At 36.3% G+C, this 18,826-nt stretch overlaps 1 protein-coding gene across 7 annotated transcripts in view; it reads right to left on the bottom strand.

Annotated features, from left to right (window-relative positions):
- MIPOL1 (mirror-image polydactyly 1) overlaps positions 1 to 18,826 on the bottom strand; it is a 312,066-nt gene that overhangs the window by 195,823 nt on the left and 97,417 nt on the right. For all 7 annotated transcript variants that reach the window (XM_088829480.1, XM_088829479.1, XM_088829476.1 and 4 more), the window contains 2 exons: positions 7,784 to 7,817; positions 7,354 to 7,524 (listed from right to left, as the gene is read on the bottom strand). In XM_088829480.1, coding sequence (XP_088685606.1) covers positions 7,354 to 7,524; positions 7,784 to 7,817 — 205 coding nt within the window. The remainder of the gene's footprint in view (positions 1 to 7,353; positions 7,525 to 7,783; positions 7,818 to 18,826) is intronic.

Below are 18,826 nucleotides of genomic sequence, written 5' to 3' on the forward strand. Positions count from 1 at the left end.
AAAACAGTTGACCCTTGAAAAACACCAGTTTGAACTACACAGGCCAATGTGGATTTTTTTCAACAAATATACAGTTGGCCCTCCTTATTCAGGGTTTCCACATCTGTGGATTCAACAAACCACAGATAGAAATTTCCATCAGTGGTTGGTTGAATCCACTGTATCTGCCAAACCGATAGAAAGGGAAGGCCGACTATATTTAAAATTATCACCTCTTCATAAATCTCCACCACCATCCACTGACCTATAACACTGAGAAACTCAAAAAACTTAACATTTTCAAAAAGAAAAGGATGGTCACCTAATCTAAATTCATCAACTTGCCAGCTCATGTATCTATCCAAGTTCTTGACAGTCATCTGCCACAATGAAAGTAGTTTTACTGCTCCTAGCAAAAGACAACTCTTCTACTTAAGTTCTAGATCCTATCCGCTCTCAATCTACTTATCTACTTCAAGACTTTGCTAAAGTAATACTCTAGCCTCTCCCTTAAATTCACCTTTCCTTCTTTTCTGGTTCATTTCCATCAACAGACCAACAACATGCCTTAGGATCTCCCATTAAAAAAGAAAAGCCCACTAACCATTCATCCTTACCCTAAACACAAGCCCATTCTCCATCTATTGCCAATTTTTCTATTGTCATATATTTCTTATATAGGGAGATATAACTTGTATACATTCACTGTTTAGTTCCTCAACTTTCATTCTCTCCTCAAACCACTTCAATGTGGCCTCTGTCCTGAACAAAACTCTTGTCAAGGCTCTCAACATCTCCCATGTGCTCAAATTTAACAGTAACGATCCCACCTTCAACGTGCATGACCCCTCGACACCGTTCAAGGGAACTGATTATTCTCATATTTTCAAACACTTCTTCAGTTTCCTTCTTCATTTTCCATCATTTCTAGTCTCCTCGTGGGCCCCTTCCACTTTGGCCAACTGTTAAATTGTTGACAGACCACAGGGTTTGATCCTAGGCCCACTCTTTCTCAATTATCTTTCTCTGGTTTCATCTAGAGTCACAACTTTAATTATCTGTACGCTGATGACTGCAACAGCTAAGTGAATAGTTATACTTCCATCTGGATTTCTAAGAATCATCTCAAATATACCATATCAAATTTATATCAAAAATATAAATTCCCTCTGGAAATACACTGATTACCACCCCTACCCCACCCCCCACCTAAACCTGCTCATCACAAAAACGAAGCAAATAATCTACACAGAATTCGAGTCCAAAACAGACTCAGCCTAATTCTTCCAGCTCCCTTATGCCCAAAACCAATCTGTCTTAAAGATCTACTCGCTGTACTTTTGAAATATTTTCCAAATTTGTCTACTTCTCCAAATCTACTCGTGCCCCTATGAGCTAGCATCAGTTTCATCTTTGGCTTGGACTACTGAAATAGCCTTCTCCTTCAATGTAAGACACAAATTTTAGTGCTTACCATGGCACATAAAACCTTACAAATTTGTCTGCTCTCTCTCTCTTCTACCTCATCAGTTGCTGCTATCTTCCTTGTTCATTGCTCTTCAACCATATTTAAGCTTGGAGCATTTACTTCAGTGCCTTAAACACACAAAGCTTGTTCCCTCTCATAGCACATTGCTGATATACTCTTTCCTGATGGAATGTTCTCTTTATAGACTAGCATGGTTGGATCCTTCTTCTTTGTCAAGTCTCAATTCAACTATTTAACAGAATTCAACAATTCAACAAAAGGACTACCCTGATCACCCAATTTAGAGTGACAATCCTACGACCAATTGTGGTCACTCTCCATTACCTTTTTATTTTAATAACATCACTAACTGAAAATACTTCATTAATTTGTTTGTTCACTATCTCTATTACCATACTAAAACATAGGCTCCATAAGAGTAAGAACCTTCTATCCCTGGATTGTGACGATCTCCTGAAGGAGGGAAAGGCTACCCACTCCAGTATTCTGGCCTGGAGAATCCCACAGTCCATGGGGACACAGAGTTGGACGTGACTGAGCGACTTTCACTTTCACTGAGTCCCCCAACACAGAGATATAACAGGTCCTCAATAAAATGTAGATGAATAACTCAATAAATAAAATGTGGATGAATAACTCAGTAAAATGTGGATGAATATTTCACTAACTCCTTTTACTTCAGTTTATCTTGAAATACATGGGAAACAGTGGAAACAGTGGCTGACTTTACTTTTTTGGGCTCCAGAATCACTGCAGATGGTGACTACAGCCATGAAATTAAAAGATGCTTACTCCTTGGAAGGAAAGTTATGACCAACCTAGATGGCATATTAAAAAGCAGAGACATTACTTTTCCAACAAAGGTCCATCTAGTCAAGGCTATGATTTATTCAGTAGTCATATATGGATGTGAGAGTTGGACTGTGAAGAAAGCTGAGTGCAGAAGAATTGATGCTTTTGAACTGCAGTGTTGGAAAAGACTCTTGAGAGTCCCTTGGACTGCAAGGAGATCCAACCAGTCCATCCTAAAGGAAATCAGTCTGAATATTAACTGGAAGGACTAATGCTGAAGCTGAAACTCCAATACTTTGGCCACCTGATGCAAAGAACTGACTCATTGGAAAAGACTCTGATGCTGGGAAAGACTGAAGGCAGGAGGAGAAGGGGATGACAGAGGATGAGATAGCTGGATGGCATCACTGACTCAATCGACATGAGTTTGAACAAGCTCCAGGAGTTGGTGATGGACAGGGAAGCCTGGTGTGCTGCAGTTCATGGGGTCACAAAGAGTCACGACTGAGCAACTGAACTGAACTGAAGTGATCTTGAAATAGATCTAAACTATAAAATAGCTGAGCTCATCAGTTCATTAATTCATCTATTTTGTGCCTACACTGTCCTAAGGACTAATAGACACAGATAAAGAACAGTTCCTAACTTCAAGTTAGGTGGGAAGATAGGCATAAAGTCAATTAACTGTACTGCAGTGTGACAAGTAGTATAATAGAATGTAAAGTAAAATGTGGGCACAAAGAAGATATTTATCAATACTGTGACATGTAAGAGACCTTTATGAACGAGATAATATTAAAATTAGCTATAAAGCAGTAGGTAGATGAGAGAGTAACAAGTGAATAGAAGCACGTGTCAGTGAGAGGGGGAAATACACTTAAAGGTACAAAGAGTTACAAAGCAACAGATCACCTGGACTTGTGGTACAGTTTAGCTGTCTTCTTAGAATTTTATTCATTGTAATCCTGTACTGGATTCACATCTTTCTCTTAACTGGTTTATTTTTCATTTTGCTAGCGCTTACTGCATGGTATATCAACAGCTTGCAAGCTATAGAGAAGGAGGAACCTGACTAGTGAAATGTTTAGCTGAATTTCTTTAATTACCCCGATATTTACGCTGTGGTCCTTCCCTGCTTTTTATATTTGTCAACTGTGGACCTGAAAGATCTCAGGACCTATAGTTTTCATTATGGCATTTGACAGAATTAACAATCAAAAAAAGATTTGTTAATTATATTTTGGTTAAAAGACGCACACAAATGTTTTAAAAGTATTTTCAACAACAACCACAATAAAGAAAATTGCACAGATGAAAAGGGGTTACTATTGAACTTAGGGATTTGGAATGACTGTTTCCAGAAAATACTGATGAGTTAAGATTCTCTGCATGGTCTTCAGGTAATAGAAATTTATGGCACTCATTCAGCCTTGATAGGCCAAGAAGGAAAATTAACAACTAGAAGACTACAAAGGAAAAGGAAACTCAGGGAAAGGATACTGAGATGCTTGACCTGGGGAAAGAGAAAATAGTGCTAATTAAGGTGACATTTCTGTGGTATTCTTTCCAAAGACTCAAAATCTCATTCTAACCATAAGAAAAGGGTATAGTTTCAGCTTTAATCCGAAGGCCTGAAAACCAGGAAAGTCAATGATGTAAGATTCAGATGTTAATGTCATCCAGATACACCCTCACAGACACAATAAGAAATAAGGTCTAACCAAAAAGCTGGACACCCCATGGTCCAGTCAAGTTTTCACATAATTATCATACTATTCCTTGGGGTGCTGGCTAAATTAGACTGGTTCTAGGCTAGTTTTGATTTCCCAGGATATGCATAGATGGTTAGAGCCTGGCAGGAGGTTTCGGGCCTCACTAATAGTTGCAGGCCATAGAATAATATTATATTTTCATTGACTGGAACTCAGCTGGTACCCAGTGCAGTAGGTGAAGGGCCTAGCTTTTGAACACTGAATAAGTAAGGTGTGGGAATGAAGACTGGGGTATGGACTTTTGCCAAAAGGGTTACGGGGGTTGGTATATAAAATATGTCCAAAACACAAAAGCAAAGACCTTGTAATAAAGACTCAGAATATAGCAGGGATAAAGGAAGAAAGCGGTCAGTTCTCTAAGTACATGTATGTTTTAGTTAACAAAATAAATGATTTCTAAAACATCCTAATCTGGATTTTATACCTGTAATTGTTGTAAGCTCATAAAAATAGTTTTGACTCTCTCTTTAACAATATAGGGTTTCCCTGGTGGTTCAGACAGTAAAGAATCTGCCTGCAATATAGAAGACCTGGGTTCGATCCCCGCGCTGGGAAGATCCCTTGGAGAAGGGAATGGCTACCCACTCCAGTATTCTTGCCTGCAGAATTCATGGACAGAGGGCCCTGGCAGGCTACAATCCATGGGGTCACAAAGAATCAGACACAACTGAGCAACTAACACTTCACTTTTTTTTAAACAATATACTGAATGATCCAGGACTGAATACACACACACACACACACACAAAGTTGCTCATTTAAAGTTTAAATTGAATTTTTCCCAATTCTAATCTGAAGATAAATCATAAATGTCAGGTTTCCACATTGAGACAGGATAGAATTATTTATGGTAGAACAGTGCTCCAGCCAAGAACAAAGAAAGCTAGATTAAAATTTAAAAATCATGTTCAAGACAGCAGAAGACTGCTGCTGCAACAGTGACTCGAACAGCTAGAATTCTGAAGAGGGTTTAGCTGGAGACAGGCGATCTGAAGATCGGAAGTTGCTTTTTCCTCCTAAGTTTTTAAAGGGTCAAGGAATGGGCAAGAGACTGAGAAATCAGGCTGTGACTACATAGAGGACTCTGGCTGGAGAACAGAGAACTCATCTAAACCTCTGGCATTTATGCAGGGCTGAAGTGACAAAATTAGAGATTTGAGACTTGTTTCCATCTCAGATCATTTGCTAAATCCCAAACATGTACAGGGCTCGAAGTTAAAAAGCTAAGCCCTAAGCCCTGTGAAAAGAAGACTGGCATTTCCAACAGTCTTAAAATGCTGAGGAGACAAACAACAGACAAGAGGATTCTTCAGGATTAGGTCCCTAGTGAATACTCAGCTCTGTTTAGGAAGCCTCACCAAAAGCACAGGTAGACCAAGATGTACCAAAACTCACCTAGCCTTCAAGGATATACTAAAGAATGTCAGATACTGATAGAAACGAACTAATAGGAAATACTTTATGAAGTAGAAAAGGGACCACTGGTTAAGTGATAACCTTAAGCAAACAAGAAAAGAGGTCCACTAGTGTGAAACTGGAGAAGGCAATGGCACCCCACTCCAGTACTCTTGCCTGGAAAATTCCATGGACGGAGAAGCCTGGTGGGCTGCAGTCCATGGGGTGGCGAAGAGTCGGACATGACTGAGGGACTTCACTTTCACTTATCACTTTCATGCATTGAAGAAGGAAATGGCAACCCACTCCAGTGTTCTTGCCTGGAGAATTCCAGGGACAGGGGAGCCTGGTGGGCTTCCATCTATGGGGTCGCACAGAGTCGGACACGACTGAAGCGACTTAGCAGCAGCAGCAGCAGCAGTGTGAAATAGAGAAATTGTCTGCAAACAGAAATATGTAAGAAAGCTATAACGTAGAAAAGGCAGAGTATATGAGTGCCACATGCAGGAGGCCAGTCAATGATACGATGGAGACAAACAGAAATTTCTCTTTCTGTTGGCGAGAAGAGGTTGGATAGTTGAGGAGAAAGGAAGAAGATAAAAGAGTCCTCCAGAGAGGGAGAGTGAGTGGACTAGCAAAAGGCAAGAAGGTTATCAGGCAACACCAGGGGTCTACTTGAAGACAACTGTCATGAACAGTTGAGTCATCAAATGTGTGTGATGGACTCTTGCCATATAAAGCTTTGAGGGTATAGAAGAGGCAGAAAGTTAAATTTATAAAACTTAGGTTTTGTTAGGTGAGCAGGACAAAGGAAGAGGGTCAGGACAACTGAGGTTATCTTACATGCAAGTAGGAGATAATTATGGTGACCCAGGGAGAGTCGGACACGACTGAAGTGACTTAGCAGCAGCAGCAGCAAGGACTCTAAGCTAGATAAAGAGAGAAGACATGAAGGGGTTAAAGGAAAGGAACAGAGGTGATAAGATCAATATAATCAGGCGCCAGTAGAGTTGAAAATTTGCTAGAGTTTTAGAGTGAGGTGGAAAGATAGTAAGTGGACGCTTGAAATTGAGACTGATAATGACCCAAGGCATGATCATAGGGTGGATAGCAGAACGGGTAAAGAGCATCTGGAAGACTGGAGGAGAGAGATTCAGAGAGATGAGATGGCTATTGAAACAATCATCCACATAGATATTTAAATCACTAAGAATTGTGACAGGATTAAGCTAAAGAAAGGGACAGTAAAATAGATCCTAAAATCTTTAAGAGATGAAGGCAGCTATATGGGAGTGTATACATGACTGCAACAGGAGTGTGTAAGGGGTGGTACAATCTGATGCTTGGGTCTCAAAGCTGGAGGTGTTTAGAGAGAAAAAAGGAACAATGATCTAAAAGCACTAATCGAACAAGCCTCCAAGGCCAGTGGCCCAACTGCTGAGGGAGGGAATACATTCACACGTGAGGACTGCAGTGGAAGCTGCATCCTCAGGGCGGTGATCAGGTTTCAGCTGGAGCAGGAAGGTTAAGTAATGTTCAGAAAGGAATGCCCTAATAATTTGATTCATTTATCCATGTTTACTAAAAGGCACTGAATTAGGCACTGGGAATAAAACAGTAATAAAGACATAATCTCAGCCCTCCCAAAACTGTGACTCAAGTAAGAAGTCTCATATAAAAGCGATTACTTTAAAGAATTGAACTAAATTTTTATAAAAAGCTAACAGTTTTATTAAGAAATGAGAATGCATATATTTGAAGAATGATATAACAAAATATGTGATTATCTTAATATAGCTAATCACTGTGGTATTAATTATAAGCTAAAAACTAATTTGAATTAAGAATAAGTGGGGGAAAGTCATTTTTTAATGTAAAGAAAGAGGGAAAAATGGTAGAGAGCTTTTTACAGATACATGCAGGTACCTGAGACAAAGCAGCATCCCGTTCTTCAATCACTGCGTTCATTTCTTCTGCAGTTATTCTCTTTTTACATTCCTTGGTCTTGTAGATTCTATCCACAATTATAGCTCCATTCTTCTGAATAGCTACCCCTGTGTCTGCATTGTTTATTCTGTTCAGTAATTCCTGTAATGTCTACCAACACCATTATATGTTAGTCAGACATGAAGTTTTAATATATTTTATTTAATATAGGGTTTTAATTAATAGGCACATGTGAATTGTAAATTGACTGAGTGAAGTTATTGAATTTTCATATTGCAGCAAAGATGTACATTATTAGTGTGTCAATTCTTCTTTTTCCCACATCTTAGTTCTTGAAACCCACTCAATTGAACTTAAGCCTCTAAGATATAAGACTGACATCAAGAAATCTCCTCGGAGAATGGCTTACCATGTCATTTTCTTCAGGGTTAATATTTTCTAGCCTAGAAAAAAGGGACACAGAAAGCCTGATCAGTAGCATTTCCTTAGTGCAGCAAAATGAGTTCGCTTTTTAAATCTTTAGAACCTCAAGTAATTTCATTCGACTAGTCTTTAGAGTCAACCATGACACTGAACATATTAAAGTGCCACCTGCTCGACTCCATCTTTCAATAATGCTCCATATCTTCTGCACTGACTTCAGACTGTTAAGTTATTAATGTTTACTGCTATATATGACTACAAGGATCAATTGTTCATATGTGCTTAGATGAAGAAAGTTCCCTAGTGATAGAAGCACTCATTCTCATCATTATATTTATTTCTGGACTTTCAATTCTTACCAGAAACTGTATTTCCTCTCCTTTTTGGACATCATCACAAATAAAACAAGGCAAGTATTTTTACTACAGAGTTTAACAATGTTCCCGCAAAAAGCAACAACAAATAATTACCACTAAATTTGACTGACAATCTCCTGCTGCTACCTGTTTGGTAAAACAAATATACAGCATAGAAATGCTGACCAAAACTGGGCCACATTTTCAGATGTCTAATATTATTTTCTCTTCTGCATAACATATATAGAATTATTCAAATTAAGGGCAAAAAAGGTAAACTGGTTCCCGTCATAAATGCATTTTGTCTTACAAGAGTCATAGTGCTGGGGGAGGATGGGATGGGAGGTAGGAGGGAAGCTCGAGGGAGGGGACATATGTATGCCTATGTATACCATGTTGATGTATGGCAGAAAGTAACAGTATTGTAAAAGCAATTATCCTCCAATTAAAAATAAATTTTAAAAAATGAAATAAAAAGTCTTAGTGCTCACTGAAAAGCTTGCTGATGTTGGTAAATTGAAGAAATGCAGTAAAAGTAAAGAAAGAAGTTCTAAATCACATATTTAGAAAATGTCTGTAATATCACTTAGCAATAATTAAATTGGGTAGATTAAATGAAACTCTATCATGGATACCAGTGAAACGACTTAGATTTTAGAAATGATTTCAATTATTTAAAAACTGTACTAGAGAATTCCCTGGTGGTCAAGTGGTTAGGACTTTGTGCTTTCACTGAAGGGGACATAAGTTCAATCCCTGGTCAGGGAACTAAGATCAGATATGATGTGCAGTGCAACCAAAAATAAAAAGGTAAAATAAAAATTGGACTAAAAATTTTAGATATCCAAATTTCTGTTTTTATGTTTTTCCCCTCTATTTCTTTGCTCTTATGATTTAACATTTACTGCAGAAAAAAAAAAAAATGGATACTAGGAAAAAATAAAAGATATTTAATAAATTTATTACAAAATTGTTCCAAACTCCACAGTTTAAACTACTACATTCATAGAGAGGAACTAAAGATTTTAGAACACTGTATTTTCACAGGAAAAAATATGAACATATATTAAAAAAAACTATTTCTACCCATATTTAAATAGTGTAAGCTGACAAGTAGGTGAAGCACTTTTGAATTATATATATTTAATGTATTATATCTCAAACTGCTAATTGTCCCTTATTGGATTCACATTCCAATAAGGGTAAATATGTCCTCTTTTACCTTTTTCTCCCAAAATCAATCCAAGGTTTTCAAATATTCTGCTCCATAGAAGCTTAGTTTATAAGAACTACAAAGATAATCACTTCTTTTACTCAATTAAAAAATACAGTGGAAAAGTATAAGATAAAATTATTACACTTGTTTAAGATCATGTAAAAATATTTGAAAAACATGAGCAGCTTTAACCATCAGTTACCGGTTGGCTAAATATGATTTTTAAGAAAGCCATAGGTGGTGAGAAATATTTACCTTAATGTTGTTCTTTATAGCTGAAATCAAACTAAGAGCTGATTAACGACAGTTTCCAAAGAAGCTTAAATTTTTATAAATTTAACAATGTATTAAACTTGATCATTTAAAATGGGAAAAGACACGTGGAAATTAAGCGTTTAGATTTACAGATTACTGGAAACAAAAATGGAGAAGGCAATGGCAAGCCACTCCAGTACTATTGCCTAGAAAATCCCATGGATGGAGGAGCCTGGTAGGCTGCAGTCCATGGGGTCGCTAAGGGTCGGACATGACTGAGCGACTTCACTTTCACTTATTACTTTCACACATTGGAGAAGGAAATGGCAACCCACTCCAGTGTTCTTGCCTGGAGAATCCCGGGGACGGGGGAACCTGGTGGGCTGCCGTCTATGGGGTCACACAGAGTCGGACACGACTGAAGTGACTTAGCAGCAGCAGGAAACAAAAAATCTTATTTCTCAGTATTACACATCTCCCTTTTTTGTTTCTTTCAAAGAATTACATATGGACGAAAAGAAAACAGCAGTAGAGACAGGTTAACTAATCCTATGTTCCAAACAATCAATACAATAAAAAGTGCATGGAATTCCTGTATGATATCTGTACATTTTTTTCAGGCCTTGCAAAGTGAAGAATTATTACTTTAGAGAAAATCAAATTAAGAGTTTAAATGATTTAAATTAACAGTTTTCAACAGGAAATGGTTAAGATAACTGTATTTAATATTAAATTCCCTAACAACTAAAATTTAAGAAAAAATATTAAAATCACATTTTCTTAGCAGATGTTATATTCTAGATCCTCAGTATATGAATTCAGCATTCTGATTATAAACAACTTGTGTGGTTGTCTTTAAAAGTACATGATATACAGTGATTTATCACTTTCTGATAAATGAATCTGAATCATGCTTTAGTGTGTGAGTATGTCAGGTCTGAAATGCAGGGCACGAGTGAGTGAGCCAAGTCAGCCACTTAGCATGTGAATCTCAATTTTGCTTTATTATGACCGCTTACAATTGATATAAGTATAAAGATAAATGGTCACTAAGAGAAAAATAAAACATGAAAAGAAAAACTTTAAAACTCTCGTACAAAACAACAATGAGGTATCACCTAATACCTATTAGGATGGCTGTTATCAAAAGGACAAAACAGTATATTTGACACATTTTTATGATGTGGACCATTCAATATCTACTTAAAATTAAAAATCAACAAAAGTGGCTTCCAGAAGATTAAATATAGTTCCACGGTAAGTACATAATATACTGTATCACTAACGAAAACAAAAATTAGGCAAACAACTTACCTTTAAAAAATTGAAGCAATCTGAAATAGTTATATAAGACATTCAACTTTCTATGTAAAATGACTTTTTAGGCTTAAGGTTTACTAGCAGTGTGTACAACATAAAAGTTTTATTTGCTTAATAAAGATAAAATAATAGTTGTCATATGAAATATAGCTGACAAATTATACATTATATATTAATAGGAAGTTTACAATTAAATAAAAGAACCTCAACCTTTCATAAACTCTAAATTATTCCTATAACAGTCTAATTAGACAGTCATGATAATCAGTAAGAATATTGCTGAAGTAAATGTCCATGGGCTCAAGTTTCAATTGATTTCCTATACCATGCAAATTCTGACTGACAACCTTGCACTCTAAGTGAAAAGACTCATGCATGAAATGTCACATTTCTTGATTTATTCCTAAATCAGTCAATATAACATCTTTTCCTTCTGAACCTAGAGTCATTTACCTTGTTCAATGGGAAGAAGCAAAACTTTGACCCCAAATGATAAAAATAATTAATGATCAGCTTATCAGAAAATCCTAAAATATTTGCTTTTTTCTCTAAGTCTCATTTTTTACACAGTGCCACCTTTAATATGGTACAAAAGATATACCAATAATAACAGACTGAAAAAAAGATACCATAATCTCAAAAGCTGGAATGTTCATATGCACGCATGTCTAATCGGCATGCTACCAAAGTCATTTTACCTTGAATCCTTTTTAGTTTTTCCTAGTTTTGGATAGAAGCAAAAGAGACAAAAAAGCATTAAAAATTCAGGGAGTAAGGGAAAGCAGAGAAGTGACAGAATAATAAGACAAGACAAACATACAGAAAGATGCAAAGTAGATGAGAAGTGAAAAAACGGTAAGAGAAAAGAGAAGGAAGGAATTTCCAGATTACAGGAAGCAAGAAATGAGGAATTAAAAAAGAAATGCTGGAGAAGGAGATGGCAACCCACTCCAATATTCTTGCCTAGGAAATTCCATGGAGGAACCTGGCATGCTACAGTTCATGGGGTCACACAGAGTCAGACACGACTGACAAACGAGCACATATGTTATCATGAGACCATAGGAAAAAGAAACTTCAAATTGAGAATAACTATCATATCCCATTGATATGGGATACTTTGCTCCACAAAGTAGAGCACTATCTCTCAAACCAAGGAAAAAGGTCATTGTTTAGAGAAATAAAGATGCAAAACCCTTTTTAAAAAAGAGAGAGCTGTCAAATAATTCATATATTTTCTTCTTATACACAATGTTTCTAAATATGCCTTTCAGTCAAGCAAAGCTCGGTTATAAATTGATTCTATCTTAAAGATTTAGTCTAAAATGCACTATTGATGTTCAGAGTTCATAGACCTCAGCTAACTAGACAGGAACCTCCATAGCGCCACATAAAACTGTACTGACGTGCTATTTGTTGCTCCCGTTGTTCTTGCTTCTTATGTATTTGTCCTGATCCCCTTACCTGAAACCCTAGACTGAAACCCTTTTTATTAAAAGCAGGAGCTGTCTAGAAACTTTTCCTAGGAACTAAAAATTCTTCATTATCACTTGAAATTATTTTAAATATTTATGTAATTATTTACTTGATGCTGATCTTAACTGAGACCATAATGCTGTGTTCCCAGCAACTAGCAGTGTACCTGACACTTAGACATATTCAATAAGTATTTATTGAATGGACTAATTAACTAAAAGAGAAGGCTTAGGATAGGACTGTTTTCCTTTTGTCGCTTCCCCATTTTTCCTCAATATGAACTCTACCTAGAACAAAATGAAAAAGGCTGTACCTCAAAGAAGCCTAATTTTCATGTATTGTAATAAAAACTATAACAAAACATATATACAAATGAAAATAGACAATGGAGGCTAAAAAATTTAAAGAAGGTTCAATTTAGATCCATCTTTTAAAGAGACAGAACGAACTGATCATCTCCTAGTCCATAAAGCAAGTCATATTTCCAAGGAAAAAAAAGAGAATGAACAAAACTAAGAGACCAATTTAACAGGAATTCTGAGGAAGAAGTTTTGGTTTGGATATGTGGGAGAGCAGTTATGCCACTGACTGGTACAGGGAATTAAGGAGAATCAGGTTTTAAAAATAAATTAATAATTCCATTTTTGGATATGATAAGTTTGAGTTGCCTGAATAGATCTGAGGTAGCTACAACATGTGACTTACTATGACTCCTTAGGCAGGTAGTCAATCACTCTTAAGTTTGCTCACCCATAGAGCTTGAATATCACCTACCTCAATGAGTTGTGACACGACATAAAAAATTGATTTGTAATCTTTTTCAGGCAAATTTCATTTCAAAAAACACTCAAATCTATTTATAAGCAAAATTCATGATTAAAATTGGTGATCTCCTGGAGGAGGAAATGGCAACCCACTCCAGTATTCTTGCCTGGAAAATTCCACGAACAGAGGAGCCTGGTGGGCTATAGTCCATGGGGTCGCAGAGTTGAACATGATTGAGCACACAGAGCAGAGCACATATGTGTATGTATAGCAGATTCATTTTGCTGTACACCTGAAACTAACACAACACTGTAAATCAACAACGCACAAATAAAAATGATTTAAAGAAACTGACGATCAATCTAGATAAAAGAACTGTGAATGGTGGATAAGTTGAAGCTAATAATACTTGAAAACCCCTAAAGAAGAGTTCTAAAGGTATTAATAGCTGCATTATTGAAGTAAGAAAAAAGGTATCTATTTGAAGAGTATGTTTAAACACATTGGGCCCCAACAACTGTTTTTGTAGATAAAAACAAACTGATTCTGCAAAGTATATGGAAAGGCAGAGGTACCAGATTAGTCAAAATAATTCTATAACAAAAGAGCAAAGTTTAGAAGGATGACATCTGATTTCAAGGTTTAGCAACCAAGAGTGTGTGGTACTGGCAATGACGGTGACAGACTCACAGATCAATGGAACAGAAAAGAAAGTCCTGAAATTAACCCACATAAATACAGTCAATTGATTTTTGGCAAAGGTGCAAAGGAAATTAGTGGAGAAATGATACCCTTTTCACAAATGGTGCTGGAATAAATAAATATCCAGATGTAAAAGTAAAACTATATGTAACATGTACCACCTTACACACAAAAAATCAATTAAAAATGAATTATAGACCTACATGTAAAACATGAAATTTATATATTCTAGAAGAAAACATAGGAGAAATTTTGGTGTGACCTAACATGTAGCAGTGAATTTTAGATTCAATACCAAAAGTACAAAACATAAAAGAAAAACCAGTAAGTTGGATTTTATCAAAATTTAAACATATTCTGGTAAACACATTGTTGAGAGACCAAAAGTACCAAACATGGACTGCAAGAAAATATTTGAAAACCACCTATCTGAAAAAGGACTCACATGCAGAATGCATAAAGAACACTTAAAATTAACAAAAGGAAACAATACAACTTCAAAAACTGGTCAAATATCTGAACAGACACTTTACCAAAGATACACAGCTGGCATATTTACCAGCTCAATATCATCTGTTATTAGAGAATGGCTAAATGTCCAAAATAGGAAACCAAACAAAAAAGACAATTACAAATGCTGGCAAGGATGGTGAGCAATGAGAATTCTGATTCATTGCTGGGTGGGCACATCCCTTTTATAAAACATTTTATATGTTTCATAGAGCCAGAAAGTAAGAAAATCTTCAAAAACCAAAAGGATGAGAACAAGTCAAAGGCATACAGGAATCACCTGAAAGAGTTTCCAATGGTCAAAACTGGAACACTCCAAGAAACAAAATAACACAGAATTTGATTTAACTCAAAGTATTAAGTGAATATCAATGAGTCCATACTGACATAACTAAACACATAAAAGAGGGATAAAAATCTCCTGTATTGAAGAATCACAAATAATTTATATAGATATTTTCCACTAAGAAAGGTAGAACTCAATTAACCAGGACTGCCCTGGTGGTTCAGCAGTTAAGAATCTGCCTTCCAGTGCAGGGCTGGATCCCTGGTCAGGGAACTAAGCCCCCACATGCTGTGGGGCAACTAAGCCCATGCACCACAACCAGAGAGGCCTGCCTGCCGCAACGAAGACCCAGCACAACCAAAAAAACTTAACCTCCTAGCCCACACCCTCCAGCCCCACCAGTGAGTATAGGCTGCACTTTAGCGATCTGCTTCAAAGAGTCGAGTATAAAACAGGAATGTGGGTAACTTTACAGTGAAGAAACACAGCACTGCCTTGACTGGGAGACCAAAATTAACATCCCCAGCTGAAAGTCATGTTGACAGAATATAATCTTGAAATGATGCAATAAAAATGGCATTTCACTTCTGTACTATTTGTCCCATAAAACCAATACGTCAGTCTAATCATGAGAAAAACTTCAGAAAAACTGAAATTGAGAAACATTCTATAAAACACCTGACTATGGGGTCGGACAGAGTCAGACACGACTGAAGCGACTTAGCAGCAGCAGCAGCAGTACTCCAAATAACTGTCACATCATCAAACACAAGGAAAGTCTGAGAAAATGTCACAGACTAGAGCAGGCAATGGAGACTCAGCAACTAAATGCCTATGGAATCTGGATAGGATCATGGAAAATAAAAAGGACATTCGAGAAAAGTAGTGAAATCCGAATAAAGTATGAAGTGAAGTGAAGTTGTTCAGTTGTGTCCGACTCTTTGCGACCCCATGGACTGTAGCTTACCAGGCTTCTCCATCCATGGGATTTTCCAGACAAGGGTACTGAAGTGTGTTGCCATTTCCTTCTCCAGTGGCTCTTCCTGATCCAGGAATTGAACCTGGGTCTCCTGCATTGCAGGCAGACGCTTTACCCTTTGAGCCATCAGGGAAGCCTGTATGGCCTATAGTAAATAGTTGTATAACAATGTTGATTTCTCTCCTGTGACATATATATCATAGTAATACAAAATGGTAGCAATAAAAGAAACTGGGTGAGTGTTATAAAAACTCTGTATTATCCTCACAACTTTTCTGTAAATCTGAAAGTATTCTAAAATGAAAAGCTTATTCTAAAAAACGTCCAAGTAAAGACAGTGGAGTGAAATCTGAACACAAATCCATCTACCCCATCACATACCACTTGAACAGAAGATAAAAATTAATCAAACTGTAGAGGAAGCAGGACATCATATAGTAATTTTTAAAGTAAGGACAAGGTGGAGGGTGGAAAAACAAATTTGAACTGGTTCAACTAACTTATCTTTATACACATGAAAATAGGTATTGAGAAAAGACAGTGAACTCACCAAATCCTAGGAATTTTTCACTAATACGACACAACTTAGAAATAACCTTAGAGACCAATGAGTTGAGTAGACAGCCCAAAGAAAAGTTAAGAAATCTTTCTGTATTACTAAGAATCTTTACAGATGAAGCAAAAATCATCAAGGCTGGCCATTTTGTTTGCCTGTTTCTTTTTACTACACTGGTGTAACAAATAAAAGCCCAAAAGTACTATTTCATGGAATCAGGATATTCACAAGAGACAGAGTGGCCCCTCAGTGCAGTGCAAGACACCAAACAAAACTCTACAAGCAGAGGACAGGATCTCAAACAAAATGGGTATTCAACCCACAGAGGTCTTCCCATCTCTGCTCCTACACACTGCCCTAGGGCAATGTAGAAAGGTGGCCCAGAAGCAATACCTAGCCAAGAGTCAGAGGAGAAGGCAAACAGGTGTCAAATAATATGAAATAGTTATCAAGGAAAATTCATTTGCACCATATCAGAACAGATAAAAGTTCTTGACGATTTAAGTATGAACAAGATAAAAGAGAAATGAAAACTCAACTATGAATTCACCACAAACACTTGACAAAGTATCATACAGATGAGATAAAGATCACAATATAAAAGATAACACTGACCAAGAGAAAGAAGGAAGTTGATCTATTAATGGTTGGCATTCTAGAAAAGCCTAAGAACATGAATTCAATAAAACAAATTTCAAAGAGAAGATGTCAAAACAAAAGAGCAGATGAAGAGGAAAACTGAAAGCTGATAGATAGCTGATAGAAAGCTGACAGACCTGAAACTGATATAATTTTAAAAAGAAAGCCTAAGGAAACAGTGAGAATAAATAGACAAATATTTAATAAGTGAAACAGAAAGAACAGGCGATAGGATTGTAAAACTGGAAGTACTAACATACAGGAAAGGCTTGAGACTGTCACAATGAATGCACAGCAAAAAAAAACAGGAATTAAAATAATTATTGAATTGATAATAGATGAGGACCAAAGTGCCTACAATAATAACCAAACTCTCTAAAATAGAAAACCAAAATAAAAAAATCTAAAATTTCCCTAAATTAAAGGACAAATCAAATAGTCTTTAAAAAGGCATGCTGTGATTCTAAAAATATTATTACATAATAATCAACACAAACATTCCGATTAAGTTGTTCTACTTCAAGAATAAAGGAAAATCCTTCTGGTACCCAGGCAGCAAGAAATAAACTACCTTTAAGTGAGGAAAAAAGGAGTATGATTGATGCTAGACTTCTTTTCGGACAAACTTGATGTCAGAAAAGTCAGTAACATTTTTTACAATGTTTAGAATGAAAAATACTTGAGCCAAGAATTTTATTCATAACCATTTTGAACATAAGGATAATAAACAGTCAGTCTGGAGCATATTAAAGTTTAGAATAAAGTATTTATAAACCCTTCCTTAAAAGACTATTTGAAAATGAAATTTGGTTACCCAGGAATTTCCCACAATAAAGAACTCAGGTATAAAAATCCCACGTATGATAAAAGTTCCAGCAATGATTCTTAATTCTTTAAACTATAAAATTAAGGTTAAACCCAGAGAAGCACTTTGGCTATTGTATCCAAAGTAACTTTATAAAATTTTGGAAAGTAGAATTCATAAAGAAAAAGAAAAAAAGGAGTTTAAAATTATTATTTATTTCATAGCTGAGTCAAATAATATTGTTTAACTAAAACACTACATAAAAAATATTGATGAGATTCTAACACCGTAATGTTTTTCAGTCTCTTTTCTTAAATTTAAAAGGATCCTTAGAGAATTAATATATCTTACTGAGAGAAAATGTAGCTTCCGTGGTGTCTCAGATGGTAAAGAATCTGCCTGCAATGCAGGAGACCTGGGTTCAATCTCTGGGAGAAAACAGTGCCTCAGGTTCAAAATTTTCTTCAGTTCCACAACTGATCATTACTCTTAAATTCAAGTGATATTTATATAGAACTGCTACAAGTACTTTTCAATACTTATTAAATCATTTAGTCCTCATAACAGCCAATATAAAAACAGCCACTACTTCCAGATTTTGTAGTTCAAGAAAATGAATAATTTGTCCATGGTTGTACAGCTAGGAAGCAAAGGAGTCAAAATTCAAAGACAGGTAACTGGGTGTGGAATCTATGCTCTTCACCTCAATAATATAATGCCTCTCATATAAAACAGAATGTAGAAAATGAACAGGTTTTTAGATTTGTGAATTTTAGTTGAAATGTATTTTATGATGTTACTAAACTTGCAGAAATATTGAAATATTTCAGAGAACTTATTCACTGTACATTTAATTTATTTTATTTATAAAAGTTATGAACTGTAAAAAAAAAAAAAAATTCTATTGGGCTTCCCTGGTGGCTCAGGGGTAAAGAATCTGCCTGTGATGCAGGAGACACAGGAGACGCAGGTTCAATCCCTGGGTCAGGAAGATCCTCTGAAGAAGGAAATCCACTCCAGTATTCTTGCCTGGAGAAATACACAGACAGCAAGCCAGATGGGCTATAGTCCATAGGGCTGCAGAGTTGGACACAACTGAAGCAACTTAAGCAACTTCGCACGTTGCAAGCATCTATTCAATCATCAACCATCTATCCTTCCAGA

This window comes from Moschus berezovskii, chromosome 21, assembly GCF_049115385.1.
Source record: "Moschus berezovskii isolate FMDL1 chromosome 21, NW_MosBer_1.0, whole genome shotgun sequence".
NCBI classification, from domain to species: domain Eukaryota; kingdom Metazoa; phylum Chordata; class Mammalia; order Artiodactyla; family Moschidae; genus Moschus; species Moschus berezovskii.